This window comes from Eutrigla gurnardus (genome assembly GCF_963514095.1).
Source record: "Eutrigla gurnardus genome assembly, chromosome: 2".
Lineage (NCBI taxonomy): Eukaryota > Metazoa > Chordata > Actinopteri > Perciformes > Triglidae > Eutrigla > Eutrigla gurnardus.
This window is the reverse complement of record NC_139916.1, coordinates 32,498,400-32,517,796: the sequence shown is the minus strand read 5'-3', so window position 1 is coordinate 32,517,796 and position 19,397 is coordinate 32,498,400. Positions and strand designations below refer to the sequence as shown.

Here is a 19,397-nt window from a genome sequence, read left to right as displayed (position 1 = left end):
GCCCGGGTGAAGAAAGCAGGGATTCAAATAAATGAGTTCCTAAATAAGTGTAAGTAATTCTATTAATTAATTATAAGTAATAAATCCGTAAGATAGCTAAACTAAAAGTAATTTGGTTTAATAAAGAGTAAAAATGGTTAACTCAGACAAATGAATCATAAATGAGTAAACTATTGTAAATGTTTGTAACAGTAAGGTAAACTGTGGAAAAATAGAGACCGTGCCTCATTCTTGTTTGTGTATTTTGATTCACTGCATGTATCTGTCAGTTTCACCTGTTGTGATTGGACGCAGGTAAGGAAGAGCCCGGGAGGGGCGGGGCTTAAGGAGGAGGGGCGGGAAGACGTGAGAGGGAAGAGAGAGGAGAGATAGGATAGCGCCAAGGAGCAGTAAATGGAGATCACAAACTTTTGGAAATATTCTCATTAATTGGTAAAAGCACGTTTGAGTTAATGGGCATTTTTATGATCCGTCTGTCTAGGCGCCGTGAATGTGATCGTATGTGACTCACGTTCTGGAAAGTGAGAGAGTCGGCTACTATGGAGTCCCTTAAAGCAAAACAAATCTGCGGAGTCTAGAACCGTTTTTAAATCGCGATTTTGCGGTTCAGCCATTTCACAAACCATAGGAAAGTAAAAATGCAAATGAATCAATTAAATGGAAAAATCGCCCAGTCCTACTCTCAGCCCTCCAGAGCCACTTCTGCTGTCAGACAGAGCGCTGATGGTGGTGTTAACAGCGCCTTCATGCAGTCAGGTCCTCCTTAGCTTCATGGTGATCAGCAGGGTCCTACAGGTTGCCGAGACACACTGACACTCACACAAAGCCATGAAAAGTGAGGAGGATCGCTGATGCTCAGCAAATTGGTACTTCTTTGAATCTGACAAGGACTCGTGGAGTAGTGCAGCGTATAAAACACACACACACACAGTTTCTCTCTGTCTGCTGAAATGACATGTCAAAGAGGGAGGGTGGGGGAGGGTGGGGGGAGTCAAGAGGGAGAGTGTCATGTCTCCTGCTTCTCATCATGCTGTCATGGCCACCAGTCCAACGCCTCTTCTGTCACTTGCACTCTGCTCATGCTCCACCCAGACCCAACCATGTCACAAAGGATAAACACATTGCGCACGCACGCACACACACACACACACACACACACACACACACACACACACACATTGAAATAAGAAGATGAATATGATATAACAGCTGAGCAAAGCCCTGACATTTACATGAAATTCAGCAAGCTTGGCATTAAATTTATCATTAATCCAGTGTTCTGTGGAACTTGTCTGAACTGTCAATGTCATACATTAGGTCCAATTTCTTGGTCCAACCCCAAGTTCAGGAAAAGTGTTCGTACCACCAGATCTTCAGGTGAACCACCCACTTACTGAGATAAGGAGCTAAATACTGCAGAGCTGGACGTGAACCAACCCTGACCCCATGGTGCTGAGACCTGGCTCTGGAGCTTGTTTATTTCTTGCATTCCAGCCAGGTGGTTCTTAGAGTGAAGCCAAGTCTGAGTCTTGGGCATGTATTTTCTCTGCTGGCCACCAGGGGGTGACTCCTCCCTGGTTGTATAGAAGTCTATGAGAAAATGGTCCTACTTCTCTCTTGATGTATTATCTCAGTAAACATTGTAAACATGAGTTTATGGTCTCAATCGTTAGTTTCAAGTCTTCTTCAATCCAGCATGATGTTCATTTAGTACATTATGGTCCATTTAGAGTCCACCAGACCAGAAAGCAGGGGATGGGGAAAACCAAGATAGTGAAGACCACAACTCTAAACGCAAGGCTTCAAGAGAACCAATGGGTGATGTCATGGTGACCCCGCCCAGTTCTTATAGACAGTCTGTAGTCCCACAATGGTCTGTTGTTTCCCCAAAACCTGGAGAGATTCAGAGAGGCATAAATAATGTGTATATAGATGATTGACTTCCATAAATATACACAAAGTTCACCATACGTGAGAGACGTGTCTCTCATGTCCATTGCTGCTCCTTGACCCCCCAGACTGCCTGGAGACTCTGGAACTGTATGTCCTGTATCTGCTGTTTCTTTCAGGCCGGATGGTATCGGCACAGTGACTGTGGAAGAGAAGGACCACTTTGAGGAGATCAAGGAGAGGCTCCGGGTGCTTCTGGAGAACCAGATTACACACTTCAGGTAGGAACCATGTGCAACCACCATGTGCAACCACCATGTGCCGGTCTCATGCCGAACTGGACTGTTGAGGGTTCACATGACAAACCAGCGTGTGGCTTCCACAGGTACTGCTTTCCATTTGGACGTCCAGAGGGGGCGCTGAAAGCCACTCTGTCCTTGCTTGAAAGGGTGAGTTACTACTGGACAGCATTTCATTCACTATCTTATCCTTACATGTAGCAGGTAGTCATGGGGCGATATAGAATTGTTGATCGCAAAATAATACATCAATATTGTCCAGAGTGACTTGAAAAAGCTGTCTGGATTGCTTTCATGGTGGAGAAGTCTGATTTCAAATACAGGATACAAAACTTATTTTTTTCAATTGATTTAATTTTTATTTATACAGGGAAACCTAATGATTCATGATCATCGTATTTATGATTATTTGATATTCTTTTACTAAAAAAGATGGGTCTTATCTGTTTTACAATAAAAATATTTGTTTCTCAACACAATGTAAAGTGATACCAGGATGTTGTAGTGACAGTCTAAGAGTGTTAAGTATAGTTTGATGATGATCAGGATAATTATGGGTTAGTGTTGGATGCAAATTAGTTTTTCAGTCAAAATATCTTATTTGTCTTGTGATGCGAGGCTTCGCTGTAGTCTGAAAATGAAAACAATTGCTGTTCCTTTGCTTTCTAGGTTCTGATGAAAGATATCGTTACGCCGGTTCCACAAGAGGAGGTCAAGGCTGTGATCCGGAAGTGTCTGGAGCAGGCGGCGGTGGTCAACTACCAGCGGCTGTCAGAGTATGCCAATCTGGAAGGTGAGTCACTGCTCCCCGCTGTTTGTGCTGCTGCAGTTACATCACAGCACGGCTGCTCTCTTTATACCGCTAATGTAGCAACTCTTCACCTGCCGAGTCACTTCCAGTCACTGGGAGAGTTTGCTGTCACAACAACTTCGATGGGTGTTGAGTTCCCGGACGTGTTCTGTTATGTGGCTGTTCAACACGTCTCACAGCATTCACCAAATCATTAGATGTCACTGTTTAATTCATTCATTCAACATTGATGCATCATTGATGATTGGCCAAATACCAAACAACTAAACTGCATTGTTTTCCAGAGCAAACGTTCTCAGTTTTTTGAAAAATGTCAAATACCAGCCACGGCAAAACCAGGAACAAGTCGGGGCGTTTTGAGTTATTCACAGATTCTGAAAGTGTAGTTTCTAAGCTTCCCAATGATGTCTAACACATGGAAATCCGATAATATTTGACGAAGTTGTGGCCATTTGAATGTATGATTCTCTGAAAACCATAGAGAAAAACCAGAAAACTGGCCTGAAAGATTTGCAAATCTCACCTCACCTCACCTGGCCAGAAAGGAAACACAATGGTGCTCATTTGCATCTCATTCAGATAAGCCCTCCCCCCTACAGATGTCACTCAGTGATATCTGGTATCTGTTAGCCTGCAGGCACCGTCTAAGTAGCTAGTGCTAATGATTTAGCAACTAGCCTATTGTCCTCAGGTAGGCTAGTTGCGAAACTATTAGCATCACAGTCAATTCAAGCAATGCCAACAGGCCCCTTGGCACATTACTGTTAAATCAGATGCCCACATTACGAGCCAAAAACCTCCCATTACAGCTTAGTTTCGATGTGCATATAATTTTAAAACGACAGTACTGAGCTAGCTTAGCTAGCTAAGCAAAGTAGATAACTTGGACGTTAACGGAAACTCACCCCATAAGAAACTGAAAAGTATTCCTGACAAGTATTCCTGCAGACTTCGTTGGCTCCGATGAAATAAGAGGTCCGGGCAGACTTTCTTTTCTTCTGCGGCTTTTTTGTGGATGCAGTCATCTCCGACGTAACTACTGTACAGTATGTCCGTTTGCTCTCTTTCGGCAGCTAAAGAATCCATCCGTATGCTGTACATAAGCTCTTAAGAAAGTTTGTCGCTACATGAATGTCTTCCAAGGAGAGAGTTCTCCTTTCTTCTTTTTGCAGTCAAAGTTACGGATTTCCTCCATTTCACTGTCTTTATCCCGTTGAAATGTAACCGTAGATATAGCGTCTGATATCTTCCACTCCAGCTGATCCGCTGCGAGGGACACGGGCGCTGAATAAGTAGCCATGTGTTTCGCTTCTAACGTGCAGCTGATTTGCCGAAAAAATAACAGCGCGTGAATGGCCAACGGTAATCAGTATGGAAATTAACTGCATCGCTGTACATGGCCCTGCAGGGACACAGACACGGCCAATTTTTTCCGAAACTACAAATACAAAATGTATACTTTTATGGCAACCAATACTGTTATCTGAAACATGGAGCGGCTTCTTCATGATCTCAACTTGCATATTCTGCAAAAAAACGAAAATCACTAATTTTGAAAAACTTATTTCGTCGTACGCGAATTCGTCACACCCGACTTGTTTCTGGTTTTGCCGTGGCAGGTCACATATTCACACAGCTTTTGGAAAAGCACATGGGATTGCAATTATGGACGTTTAGGTCTGGTCTGGTTTTCTGCCTTCTATAAGCTACAACTAATGTATAGTTGCTAGAGATGTGCATTTCCATGCGGAGCCTTGGAGTGAAGCGGCTATGCAGTACTGCAGTATATTTGATTACGTTTCTACATTTCAAAACAAAACCTAACTTCTACATTTTCTTTTTACAGAAGGCGCCTCTCTTTCAGTCTTCTTTAATAAGAAACAGCGGTTTCAGCACAATTGTCATGTTGATTTTGCCTTCAGCTGGTTATAGTTGCAAATGTAGGCTACAGGAAGTAAAAATGCATTCAATTCAGTGTGTATGCTGACTTGGTCCACCGTGCCTCAGCTTCTCTTTCAGCCGAGTGCTAAACTGCTTCCGTGTCCTGCTCTGACCTTTCCTGGTACAGTAGCTGAAGTGATGCTCCTTCTTCTTACTCCTCCTCTTACTCTGATGATTTCCATACGCACTCCTCTCTTTTCCTTGTCTATTGGCTTTTGCTGCTTCTCATTAGCTACTGGCTGAAAACAGGAAGGCCAATAAACAAGACATGAAGGGACAGTTGTTTTCTGTTGCATGGTCCAGGTTTTCTTTAGTAGGCATCATAAATATTTTGCAGACCTCTGAAACACTTTATTCCAAACGTATCTGGTACCTTTACACAGATTGTTTGGGTTTTTGTTTGTCCAAAATGTGATAATTCTTGGACTTTATGTATGACTGACTCTGAACTTCTCCAGGAATACTCAAGTTTGTGGAATATGCTTATTTGCTGTCTTATTCCACACACCAAATGTAAAGCGGAATTTTGCCTCACTTCATTCACAAAATTATTGTTTATCCACATGACTCACAATACCAGAGAGGAGGAGGCCTTCCCTCCACGAAGACACTAACAGTGTTTCCTCCATGACAGCTACTATTGCTGCTTTGTATATGTTAAAGTCCCAGATCCACCTGAATCCAAACACCGTCTTGTCTGGGTTCATGACATCATCCAGAGGTGCTCGGTGGATTTCACCAAGCTGGATTCACTGGATCTAGCAAGACCCACGTGGGCTGGTTTACCACAGCTGGAGAAACCAGAATAAACTTTTTAGCTGTTATTTAATATCAATAACCAGATGAAAAGGATGCTGAAATAACTCCATAATGATGGTGACCAGTAAAAAGTGTGAAGTCATGCTTTGTTAGGTCTGTCTGCAAGACCACAAGCTAACTACTTTTAAAATGCTTGTTTTCTGAATGGAGTCTGGATTGATCTGGTCTCTGGACTAATGTGAGCTACTATCGTAGACCTCTGGGGGACCACAGACAGTCTCTGGTTTCTCCACTGGTGTGGCCTCTGGACTAATGTGAGCTCCTATGTAGACCTCTGTAGGACCAAAGACAGTCTCCGGTTTCTCCACATAGTCTGGTCTGGTCTCTGGACTAATGTGAGCTACTATCGTAGACCTCTGGGGGACCACAGACAGTCTCTGGTTTCTCCACATAGACTGGTCTGGTCTCTGTATCACGCCCAGGACTCAGGGAAAGGACTCGGATGCAGAGATTACAAAGGACTTTATTCAGGCCGCAAGGAGATCAAAACAGAAGGCGCCTCAAAAGGAGGGATGGCTATGAAAACTTACAACAGAAAATCCTACGGCCTAAGGGGGGGAAAAAAAAAACTGTTCTAAACAGAAAACGCCTCCGGGGAGGGAAAATACTACGATTAGGTGCAATAACTAAACCCTACTGTCTATAAGGGGGAAAACAAAAACAGTTCTCAACAGAAAACGCCTCCGGGGAGGGAAAAGACTGCAACGAGATATAAGGACAACTAACTTAAACAGGCTATGAAAGTACAAAGGCAAAAGGCCAACAAAAAACCCTCTAATGCCGACTGTGGATAACGCAGACTTTGACTAGACTTGACGGCTGCTGACTCTCAACACAAGACAAGACACACAGGCACAGCACAAAGGGAGACGCAGACTATTTAACACATGAGGGTAATGGGCGACAGGTGGAGACAATCGGGAATCAGGGATGACATCAGACTGGGGCACATGAGGAAGGGCAAGTGACCTGAAACGAGAGGAGAGTTACTTTCCAAAATAAAACAGGAAATGACAAGACAGACATGGAGACAGGACAAAATAACTCCGCTTGACATACCGGTGTGACACTCTGGACCAGGGGTGTCAAACTGATCCAGTAAAGGGCCGTGTGGCTGCAGGTTTTCATTCCAACCAAGCAAGAACACACCTGACTCGACTTATTCACCTACCTGATTGGCCTTCACACCTTGATTGGTTGGATCAGGTGTGTTCTTGCTTGGTTGGAATGAAAACCTGCAGCCACACGGCCCTTTACTGGATCAGTTTGACACCCATGCTCTGGACTAATGTGAGCTACTATCGTAGACCTCTGGGGGACCACAGACACAGGAAACAACATTTGGTTCCTCCATTTTGGATTCAAGAGGACATTCTCAACGCTGAGAGACTTTAAAGACGCAACATTACATGAAATTTGGCAAATTTTGTGTATTTGCCTCATTTCACTTCAAGACCTGATGACTTGCTATTTGTGCATCCCCCTCCACCACTCCACTCCCCTATCGATAGTGGTAACAGGAAAGCCTCAGGAGAAGCAAACTTGATGTTAGTCTGATAACTTTATATGGACGTGGCCCGCAACAGTGTTCACAATGTCTATTTACCCATTCAGACACATTCAGACACTGATGGCTCACTCTTTAGGGGCAATTTGGGGTTCAGTATCTTGCCCAAGGTACTTTGGCATCTGGAGGAGCTGGGAATCAAACCACCGACCTTCAGATTGGAGGTTACTTTAACTCTGAGACACATAAAATCTGGTAGAAGAAATACGAGACGCAAATAAGTACATTTCTCAAAATGTTGTTGTTTCTTTAATGCTGAACTACTTACAATGGTCAATTAAAGACGATGTCTGTAAAGAAAACATGTTCTCCCTGAAGACACTAAGGAAGAGGAACCTTAGTTTCTCAGTTGTGATTGTTGAGTCTCCCTGAACCCCTTTTCCTTCATTGCTCCCTGACCTACATAAACAAACCTCTGATTCAGATTTGATCTCTGCTTGGCAGAACGAATGGTTAATCCAAAGTAGACAGCCCCATGACCTTTGAACCCCAGACACATGCATGGATACAGTCCACCTATATCTCACAGTGATGGGAGCGAAGACATCATACTCATTCTGTCAACTTACCAAACCTCAGACCAGCCTGGAAACAGGAAGCAAAGGTGCTTTATGTAGCATTAGATATATTCATTTATTGCTTTTACTAATGGTTATAAATATCAAGTAAATACTTATAAATGAATATATAGTGTAAAGATGTATGAAAACGTTTATACAGATGTTTATATATAGAACTATATATGTATTTCTACATATGAATGTAGTATGAATAATAAGTAAATAATTAGCAACATTTCTACATGGCCTTTTATATCCTGCTGGGTTATTCACAGCTCAAAGGGAGAATTTCTACCATTTCATAGCTTTATTATTTTTCTTAATCAAAATGCAAATTAGATTTTGTTTATTTTGATGTTTTGATATATTTCAAATGAGCTACAGCACTGTAGATAAAAATACGACCTGCCAGTATTCCCAAATCAAAGAAAGAAAGTTGTTAGGATGTGTAGGAATTAAAGGGAAACTCAAAACTAACCTCGCATCGCATGAATCATCCATTGTTTGAGGGCCTAGTTTCTCAGCAGCAGCGGAATTTTACTTTGCTCCGTCTGACTTAAAACTCTAAGACGCGCTGCTCGGAATCCAGCCGGTAAAGACACACCTGAACACCGCCGATTTGTCAGCCCTTAAGCCCCCAAGGCTGTCTGAAAAGCCCTCAGAGCTCACTCAAACACCAGGCAGCACACGGCCCCGCAAACCCACAATTACGCACCGCGAACCCGAACCTCTACTCCGTCCGGAGAACCGTAAACCCTCGGAGGCGTTGCGGGGAATCCCTCCGGTAAATACACACCTGAACACCGCCGAATTGTCGGCCCTTATGCCCCCAAGGATGTCTGAAAAGCGCTTGGACCTCACACAAACACCGGGCAGCACACGGCCACGTGAATCCACACATGCGGACGCGCCGCCCGAAATACTGCCCGTAAATAGGCAATCGAACCGGGCCGAATTGTCGGGCCGCATGCCCTCAGACCTGGGTGAAAAGCGATTGGACCTCAAGCAAACACCGGGCAGCCCACGGCCCAGCCAACCCACAATTACACACCGCAAACCCGAACCTCTGCTCCGCCCGGAGAACCGTAAACCCTCGGACGCGTTGCGGGGGATTCCCTCCTGGCACCACCAGTCTCCGTTTGTTCGGTCCCGGTTCTCAGCTCCAGCGGGGGCTATCTCGGTCTCCACAGACGCTCGTTCACGTTCTGCCCTTTGAGCATCCCTCTCGCACAATTCTTCCTCTGTATATTCAGGCTCGTACAGGTACGGTTGGGTTTGGGTGGAAAAAAACTCCTCATCAGAGTCTTCAAAAGTTTCAGTATATTCTCCAAAAGTGGCCATTTCTGTGAGATTGAAGAAACTAGCACTGCAGGCTACTCTGCATCTGTAGCAATGACAGCAGGTAAACAAACTATTATAGAACCGGTAACTTATAAGTGCTAGGTGATATCAGCCTACTAGGAAGTATGAGACACTGCTGCTGCTGCTGAGACATAAATCCTTAAAAATGCAAGGTTGGTTTTATTTCAAACATTCTATCAACACAGATATGTACATCGATAGTCTGCCATTACAATTGATTTGCCTCGGGTACACTGTGGAGTCGGTATGAGTGTTTTTAATGCCATGCTAACTAGAACTATTGACTTGCGCTAGCCATAGCACAAGCGAACTCTGCAACTAGAAGAACTGAATGAAATGTCTTGAAAACGTCTCCAGACGTCTCGAACACACCGGCTGAGTTGGAAAATAGGTCTTATGTCCAAAATTCCGAACTATCCCTTTAAAATGTACAATCAGAATGACATGTCTGTAAACAGTATTTCTAATAAGTTCTATTATTTGCTGGCATATTGTTTTGTTGAGAGTCATTTTCCTTCTAGTTTGCTTATAATAATAATCTTAAAATGATACATATTGCACCTTTGACATTTTAAGATTTTAATTCACTGAATACTTATTTGCTTTAATGGCATGAAATGTGTGAAACTGTAAGATATTAACTAGCGATAAAGATGCAGAAGTATGGACCCTTAACGTCTCGTTTGGGTGGACCCTGTGCCCCTCTGACTGGCCTCTTGCATGCCTCGGTATCCTCCCTCTTTCTCTGTAGGGAAAAAGAGAGAGATGTATGAGCACCCTGTCTTCTGCTTGGCCTCTCAAGTGATGGATTTAACCATTCGTGAGTACCTTCCTCATCCCCCAGCCCACCTCTGCACCCTTTATGTTTCACTACAACCAGTATGCACGCCAACCACATGAAGCGACTCGTCTCTGTGCTACCTGACTTCCTTTGGATTGTTTTATATCTGTCGAGTCCAGTTCCAGTTGATTTCTTTCAAGCTCGATTCTCTCTGTGAGCTTTTTTTCTGTCCTGCCCAGAACCGCCTGTTCTTTGTCTGTCTGCGACTTGAATGCATTTTTACTTTGCTTGTGTGTAAATCTTTAAATGTTTAAGATAGTGGTACATTCAAACCAGACCCCACACCCTGCACCTCTGTAAAGGGGATCCTAATGAGTGAAACATCTTTGGATCCAGGTTAAATGACATTCCTGTTATGGACTCTTTGAATAGAATCACCATGAAAGACTGATATAATACAACACTTCTAACAGGTTTTTATGCTTTTTCACGTTTTGAATCTTAGGTCAAAATGTAGCAGCATTGTGTGTCGTGACCTTTGTTTCTTGCTTCTTCCGAAGTCACACAAACCATCCTTAAAGTCGAGCTGAATTGGTGTTTGAAGAGTATCTAGCTTCTGTATAGTGACGTAAAGCGCGACATAACGTTGGGAGGAAGTCGATCAGCTCACAACCTTTACGGCTCTGGGTGGATGGATGGATGGATGGATGGATGGATTGATAAATGGATGGATGGATTTGATTTAACAATGTGAATAAATCGATTTTGTGTTATGTTTCTAGCATATATTGTTAAATAGGTGAACATGATGAATGTGGTGTGATCTACAATGCTTAAAAAGGTGTTTTTCATTTCAGCTCGACTTTAAAGGTGAAACATTTGGCTCAGAGGTTGCAGATACATGCTGAGTAGTTAATCTAACCTTTATCTTCATTTCTGCCCCTTTGTCTTCCATTATCATCCTACCTGTATTACATCATCTCTTCTCTTTTTAACAAATTGACTGTTACTTAGCGGAGAAAAAAAGTGAAGGATCCAGGTGACGTTTTAACCTTGCTGTTTGATCTCCCTGAACACATCCCACTAAACATGGGTCCCCACCTTCCTGATATGTGTATGACATGTTTCAGGAATGTTATGACCCCTCCCCCCGCCCCATGTGGTGTTTCTTACTGCTCTGAATGGTCAGAATGGCAACGCAACTTTTGAGATTGATATACTTCTTGCAGAAATCAAAAGAAATAAGACCTTTCAAAGATTCAATTCAAAAGATTTGTGGAAATAAACAAGAATTGGAGTTGTTGAACTGCTATTTCATAATAATTCAGTCCCTCCAGACTTACCAGCCTTTTTTTTGGGGGGGGGGGGAGAGAATTGCAATGCATGTTGCTATGTTTTACGTGTTGTTGAAATTGTGAAAATTGCAAAAATACTTTAACCAAGATATTAGTCAGCTTGTTCCAGTGAGAATAAAACTGCACTGTTCGGAGTATTCTAATAATGCTTAAAGGAGAAATCCGGTCATTTTTGACCCCATTTTCGTTGTCCCCAGGGTCATCCCGACTTATTAGAAGCAAAAAACCCAACAAAAATTTACGTTGCCTAGCCCGAGATCTGTACCTGCCTGGCAGCCTTCCAGACTCGCTCCAATGCTAACCCATTGGGGCAACTTTTATCTGCTTTCCTGGGCCTCAGAAAATAATTCCAAGACCTATGCAACACAAGTTGGGTCCGTACGAGACAGGATGGCGCTCGTTTAGCTCAAATAGTGTGGCAAAACGACATAAATATGTGTGTTTTTGCATGGAGTTACTCAGCTAAAATCACCCTGTAGACATTAGCAGTAGATAGCCGAGCGCCTGAACGTTTTCCTCATAGTTTTGATTTTGTATCCATAAAGAAACGACCGAGCAGTGCAGTCGTCATGTCCGTAATAAATCCATGAAGCTGTTTTGTCCATATGTGTGACTATGTTGCAACATAGCAACAATAGCTTCAGCTAGTAACGTGCCTGGTTTGCGCTCGTCCGTCCCAGTCACCGCAGAAACGAAAACATTTTCCTCGTTGACTTTGTATCCATAAAGAAACGATCGAGCAGTGCAGTCGTCATGTCCGTAATAAATCCATGAAGCTGTTATATCCATATGTATGACTATGTTACAACATAGCAACGACTGCTTACAGCTAAACAGTAGCCGGGAGCCAAAACAATGCAAGTCTCGCGCACGTTCCCGTCTGTCGTCCTCACTCTGGAGCTGTTTTCAAGCCAGTACTAGGGTTGCACGGTATACCGGTACTAATTTGGTACCGGGGTACTGAGGCATTTAAAACGGTACTATATTGCATTTGGACGGGACTTGCAGCGCCGCCGGCAGCGCCCGCAACAGCGCGGCGAACTCGCCACGTGGCGTCACCCCGTTGTAACTATAGCTGAGAGGACGAGGAGCGAGCCGCAGCTTGGGGAGATAAAAAGAAAAAGCAAGCAAGCCGGAGGAAACCGCTAGCAAGTTAGCGAGCAGCGTGGACTGGAGCAACAAACGGAGCAGGAGGAAAGCTTGGAGAGCGCGAGAGAGCGTGAGCGAGAGAAGCACGGAGAGGAGAATGGCTGCTGCAACCGTCACCACGCCGCAACTTGCGGACAAACCAGCGCCGCGAAGTGCGATATGGCCGTACTTTAGCTTAAAACAAATGCGCAAAGCGAGGCAGTTAACGCCGATGCACCACTGTGTAAACGGTGTTTAAAAACATGCATGGCTAACGGCGGAAACACCTCTGACTTAGCCAAACACTTAAAGGATAGGCACCCAGACCTGCACACTGAGCTCAGGGAACGACAGGTCATTTAAACTCATGAAAAAAAGCCACATTCAGTGCTAAAAGCAAGCGCCACCGCCCTTCACTCTTAACAAAAGTAGCTCTGGAAGAAAAAAAAAAAGAGCTGGTTTATTTATATTATTATATTTTATATTATATTATTGTATTTATATTTTAACATTTTTAAAATTGTGTGCATTAGAAAAGCTTGTCTTCGTGGTATTGTATTTTATTTGCTGATTAATATGTTATTGTTCTAAGATTTTCTATTAAAATAAAGTCAGTAATGACATTTTTTGCGTTCACTTTTTATTTGAAAAAGTATCGAAAAGTATCGAAAAGTACCGAAACATGGTATCGTGACAACACTAGCCAGTACAGTGACAAATCTTGGACAGTCGCGCGAGGGTCACTTTGATCTCACTCTGTTGATGAGAGACAGTCTGCACACGCGACACGCGACTCAACACAACTAGCCTACTGAGACTGCGTGAGATTTGTTGTCGCTGTAGCAGCTTCAACTGTCACAAAGGCTAAGCAATCTTACTATGTAGGCTAGCATATGGACATGACGGCACTGCTCGATGGAAAGAAGTTTGTCACTGTATTGGCTTGAAAACAGCTCCAGAGTGAGGACGTCGGGAGACGGGAAGTTGCGCGAGACTTTTGGCTCCCGGCTACTGATAAGCTGTAAGCAGTCGTTGCTATGTTGCAACATAGACATAACAGCTTCATGGATTTATTACGGACAGGACGACTGCACTGCTCGATCGTTTCTTTATGGATACAAAATCAAAACTACGAGGAAAACGTTTTCGTTTCTGCGGTGAGTGGGATGGACGAGCGCCCAGCACGTTACTAGCTGAAGCTATCGTTGCTATGTTGTAACATAGTCATACATATGGACATAACAGCTTAATGGATTTATTACGGACATGACGACTGCACTGCTCGATCGTTTCTTTATGGATACAGCATCAAAATTACGAGGAAAACGTTTTTGTTTCTGCGGTGACTGGGAGGGACGACAGGCGCTGGGCTATCTACTGCTAATGTATACAGGGTGATTTGAGGTGAGTAACTCCATACAAAAACACACATTTATGTCGTTTTGCCACACTATTTGAGCTAAACGAGCGCCGTCGTGTCTTGTACGAACCCAACATGTGTTGCATAGGTCTTGGAATTGTTTTCTGAGGCCCAGGAAAGCAGATAAAATTTGCCCCAATGGGTAAGCATTGGAGCGAGTCTGGAAGGCTGCCAGGCAGGTACAGGTTTTTTGCTTATAATAAGTTGGGATGACCCTGGGGACAATGAAAATGGGGTCAAAAATGACAGAATTTCTCCTTTAACAGCAAAAAAAACTGCTTTATTAGTAAATTAAGAAGTTTTTTGCCTTCTATCTCACTGTGATGTCTTCATCATCGCACTGGAGATTTTCAGAAACATTTCACAAAGTTTCAACTGTTTTTTGAGAAATTTAATTCCAAAACGGTTCTTTTTCATCCCTCCTGGCCACCAGAGGGCAGTGCTGAAAACATTTGATATTCCTTTCTCGCATATTGTGCAGGTCGAGAAAGTATACCAACCATACCGAGTCTCACGTGACCCGGGAAAGTCGTGGAAAGTTCTGGTGTCACCTGCTGCATAATTCCTTTTTCATCTTCTTGAGATCAGCCAGGTCAAAATAATAAAAAAACAACAAACAAAAAAAAACTTAAATATCACCTCGTCGCTAGGTAGGAATCCCATCCATTAGAGGCTGCTATAGAGGCTGTAATAGACTGATTACCTGTCTGTCTCTACATGTCAGCCCTGTGATAGATTGGTTACCTGTCTGTCTCTACATGTCAGCCCTGTGATAGACTGGTTACCTGTCTGTCTCTACATGTCAGCCCTGTGATAGAGTGGTTACCTGTCCAGGTGAACCCTGCCTTCGCCCAATGACAGCTGGGATCGGCTCCAGCCCCCCAAGACCCTAAGTGGTAGATGATGGGTGGATGGATAGAAACCAGCGGCTCCAACAGCAGTTGGTAATTAGGCAATTGACACCGGACCATGTTTCTGGTTCAGTGCGGTACTTTTATACATACCCTACTACGTGACGACTAGAGACCAGCAATAAAAGGCAGAAAAAAATACTTTTATCGTGGTGTATGACAATATCAGCCTCATTTTTCAGCTGCAATCCCGGCGGTGTAAAACAGACTTGGGAGCAAATAAAATAAATATAAAACATAATTCAAAGTGGTAAGTAACCGACACAGAAAAGTAATTCCCTCTGATGATAATCTGTATCTCTCATATAAAAGGGTTAACGCTGAAGTTACCTCGCTAAACCCAAATCCTGCTTCCTAGTACAGGTCCCTGGTCTTCGGCATGTACCTTTGCCAGGTTTTACAGGGTCAATGTTGCTGCTCCTCACCCTCTGGTGGCAGCTGTTCTAATGAGGACGACAAGTCCTTAAGTGGTAAGCATTCCTCATGACTCGGTTGGTATATGTCATCTAATGCTTTCAGCACCACCCTCTGGGGGTCAGGAGGGATGAAATAGAATGATAGTTACGTATGTAACTACGGTTCGATGAATCCTGGATGACCACCAGAGCTTTCAGTCACCCAGAATTCTTGTGTCTTCGCGAGAAGATGATACCGGAACTTGTAGACTTCCCCGGGTCACGTGAGACACGTGAGACGTGTTGGTATACTTTGTTGACCTGCGCAATATGCGAGAAAGGAACATCCAATGCTTTCAGCACCGCCCTCTGGTGGTCATCCGGGATTCATAGAACTGTAGTTACATATGTAACTGTCGTTTTCTTTATCATACACACCACACACACACACACACACACACACACACACACACACACACACACACACACTACGGCTGTCAAGAAATATTCTGAATGTGACACTGTTGCCCATAAAGTTGAAATGATTTGGTTTTCAGACACAATCCTCTGTTTATGTTTATTCCTATTTAAATGCATCAGTAATCATTTTTGACCAGGTGCAATGATTACATTATGTGTCCCAATTACCCAGGTGAAATTAATTCATGCATAACATTTGTTTGGCGCTATAAAAGACAAGACATTTGTAAATTATTCCAACTTCATGGGCAACACGGCCCTCAGCTGCAACACGTTTAACACATCCACAGACAGCGCTAAACTCAGTCAGTTAGAGGGGGGGATGTGAACATCCTCTCCCAACTTGGACTGCTCCACTTATTGTTCAATCTGATTGGCTCAGCCTGACCCACAGCTGGTTACTTACTTCCCTCTGAAGTTACACAGAGAAAACAAAAATTAACAATGCACTCTCAGATCAAGTTAGTTAGGCTATCATGAGTGTATATGCCACTATGCCCTATACACTGTGCAAAAGCTTGTTTTGATTCTGTCATCAATTTTATAGATTCTGTCATCAATTTTATAGAGGGAGGACCCCCAGACCCCCGCCTTAACAGGACCCCCCCCTTATCAAATGCTGCAGACGACCCTGTTCCTACATTAACTTGTTAATTTTGAAAGCCCTTATTATTTACAGTATAACTGACAGCAGGTTAAACAGTTAATTATTAATATCTCTACTGCAACCTCAGCTGTGTTTCTATCAGGCAACACAAAGTTGAATGTTTTGAAAGGCTGCAGGATGCTGTTACAGAACAAACTAGACCACAACACACACCAGTTGGTGTCGCTTGCACAGGCACTCAGCCTGTTCAGGCTTTGCTTTGTTGCTGCTTACAGCTTTCTTGAGAACCATCCATGAAAACACCGTCACAATTCACTTCATCTATATAGCTCAAAACCAAATAATTGACTCAGATTTCTTTAAAATATGACCCGACATCCTCTGTGAAGTAAAACTCATCAGGCAGCAGCAGGCACAACCACTGTCAAGCTGTAATCCTGATCCATAGAAACCTACTAGGTACTACACAAAGACATTGAGGAGGAAACCAAGTTAGTAATAAGCATGACTGGGACATGAGTGATCCAGAGAGAGAGAGAGGAAGAGGTGGAGAAAGGAGGTGAATATATCATAGGAAGTCCCCCGGCAGTCTAGGTTTATAGCTGCTTAACTAAGGGCTGGTAAGCCTGAGCCAGCAAGGTTAGGCCTCCTCTCAAATGTGAGAGGCTGTCTGCCTCCTGGATTGAGACCGGGAGCAGGACAGTCAACAGACAGACAGATGGACAGAGAGTCCGTGCATTATATGTACTTTCCTTTTATTCCACTATTCTAACCTCTGACCCATTGAACTGCTCCAATTATGTAGCATGCTGCATTCTGGCATGGGCAGTGAGAAGTCCTTTTGACAGTGCCAGTTTTTAGTTGCTTCCTTGCTGCACACAGTACTCTATATAGTCCTCGACATAGTCCTCTACACAGTACTCTACATAGTCCTCGACATAGTCCTCTATGTAGTCCTCTATATAGTCCTCTACATAGTCCTATCTTGTCCTCTATTCAATTAAATTAAATTAAATTAAATTGTATTTATAGTGTCATATCACAACAGAAGTCATCTCAGGACACTTAACACATTGAGCAGGACTAGAATACGCTCAAGATATTCAGAGTGATTACAATTACAGAATTAGAATACAAGTCCCAACATCACCAGCATGAAGAGAAAACTGCCTTAATAGGCTTTTAGGCAGAAATCTTGTGCAGCCCAGGCTTTGCATTTGGTGTTGGTAGTAGTATAGTAGTAGTATTATTAACAGTAGTGGTAGTAACAGAAGCAATAGTATCGACTAGGGTTGTCACAAGAACCGATACTTCGGTACCAATTCGATGCCGACACGAAAAAAATAATTCAATACTTGCTTTTTTCTGGTAACGTCAGAACCGAATATACAACTTTTCACTCGGCGAGCCGTGTCGATTCTTGGCGGAACTGACGGGGGCAGTATACGCGTGTGAGCAGCACAGAGCAGTAAGCGGCGCTGAAGAAGAAAACTTGCCGTCTTCGAAAAAATGGCTTCAGCAGGTGGGAGCGAAAGCACAACACGTCGGCTCGTCGACAAGACAGGTGCGAAGAGTCGCGTGTGGAAATATTTTGCATTCGATGCAGATGAATCCGGAGCAATTCTTGACTCAAACAAGCCGACATGCAAAAAGTGCCTTATAAGCACAGTATTGTTTGTTTTTATACTGGATGGCTATAGGTCTGTTGGCAGCTGGTACTGCAATTTAAATTCTGTGCAAAAATATCTTAAAGCACAGTGGTGTTAAATAGTTGACAGTTTGAAGCAGTTTTCAATAAATTAGTGAATTTAAAAGTACATGGGTCCTGTTGTTTTTTTTTTTAAATTGTGGTATCGAATTAGTATCGAGAATCGTGGAAATTCACAGGTATTGGTATCGACTACTGAAATTCTGGTATCGTGACAACCCTAGTATCAACAGTAGTCCATGGCAGCAGGCACAGCCAAGCCGAGATGGATCCATCCCAACCATGTCGCTGTAGACCAAAAAGTAGTAGTCGTTGAGCAGTCACACAGCAGCAGGTGGAGCTACTATATGGTGTTTCCAACATTAGGCCAGTTAGCAGTCTACATCGGTCAGGACCTCAGCGGACTCTGCTGGACCAGAAAGCATAGCCAACCTCCCGGGAGTAATCCCGGGAGTAGTCAAGTTAGTAACAGTAGAGATGCAGATTTTAGTCAATTTCTTTAATCAATTATCAGCCGCATTACATTTACATTTAGGTCATTTAGCAGACGCTTTTGTCCAAAGCGACTTAAAATAAGTACATTTGTCAAAAGAAGGAAACAAAGAAACCACAACGTATCATTGCCGATAAAGTAAGAGCTAAGAGATAAATCCCCCAGCAGTCTAGGCCTATAGCAGCTTAACTGAGAGCTGGTTCAAAGCAAACCTGAGCCAGCCCTAGCTATAAGTGTTGTCAAAGAGAAAGGTTTTAAGCCTACACTTAAATGTGGGAACAGTGTCTGCCTCCCAAACCAGAACCGTAAGACGGTTACAGAGAAGAGGAGCTTGATGGCTGAAAGCTCTGGCACCTGTTCTAATTTTGGAGACTTTAGGAACTACAAGTAACCCTTTATTCTGAGAGTGTAGTGATCTAGCAGGACAGTAGGGTTTAATGAGCTCTCTAAGATATGATGGTGCCTGACCATTAAGAGCCTTGTAAGTGAGAAGAAGGATTTTAAATTCTATTCTGGATTTTACTGGGAGCCAGTGCAGAGAAGCTAATACAGGAGTTTTAGTCTGAACACGCACTGCAGCATTCTGGACCAGCTGGAGAGATTTAAGAGATTTACTAGAACAGCCTGATAATAAGGAAATACAATAGTCCAGCCTTGAGGTAACAAATGCATGGATGAGTTTTTCTGCATCTTTTTGAGACAACATTGGTCTAATTTTAGTAATGTTACGCAGGTGAAAGTAGGCTGTCCTTGTTGTTTGTTTAATATGTGAGTCAAAGGACAGGTCCTGGTCAAAGATAACTCCAAGGTTTCTTACAGTAGTATTTGAGGCGATGGAAATCCCATCAATAGTAGCTATATCTTTAGACA

The 19,397-nt window shown here is 43.2% G+C and overlaps 1 protein-coding gene across 3 annotated transcripts in view; it reads left to right on the top strand.

Moving 5' to 3' along the window:
- cadpsa (Ca2+-dependent activator protein for secretion a) overlaps positions 1 to 19,397 on the top strand; it is a gene marked incomplete at its 5' end in the record, with an annotated part of 352,388 nt that overhangs the window by 246,714 nt on the left and 86,277 nt on the right. For 2 of the 3 annotated variants that reach the window (XM_084025305.1, XM_084025304.1), the window contains 4 exons: positions 2,070 to 2,171; positions 2,276 to 2,339; positions 2,859 to 2,982; positions 10,001 to 10,069. In XM_084025305.1, coding sequence (XP_083881431.1) covers positions 2,070 to 2,171; positions 2,276 to 2,339; positions 2,859 to 2,982; positions 10,001 to 10,069 — 359 coding nt within the window. The remainder of the gene's footprint in view (positions 1 to 2,069; positions 2,172 to 2,275; positions 2,340 to 2,858; positions 2,983 to 10,000; positions 10,070 to 19,397) is intronic. The other variant, XM_084025306.1, reaches the window with a different exon arrangement.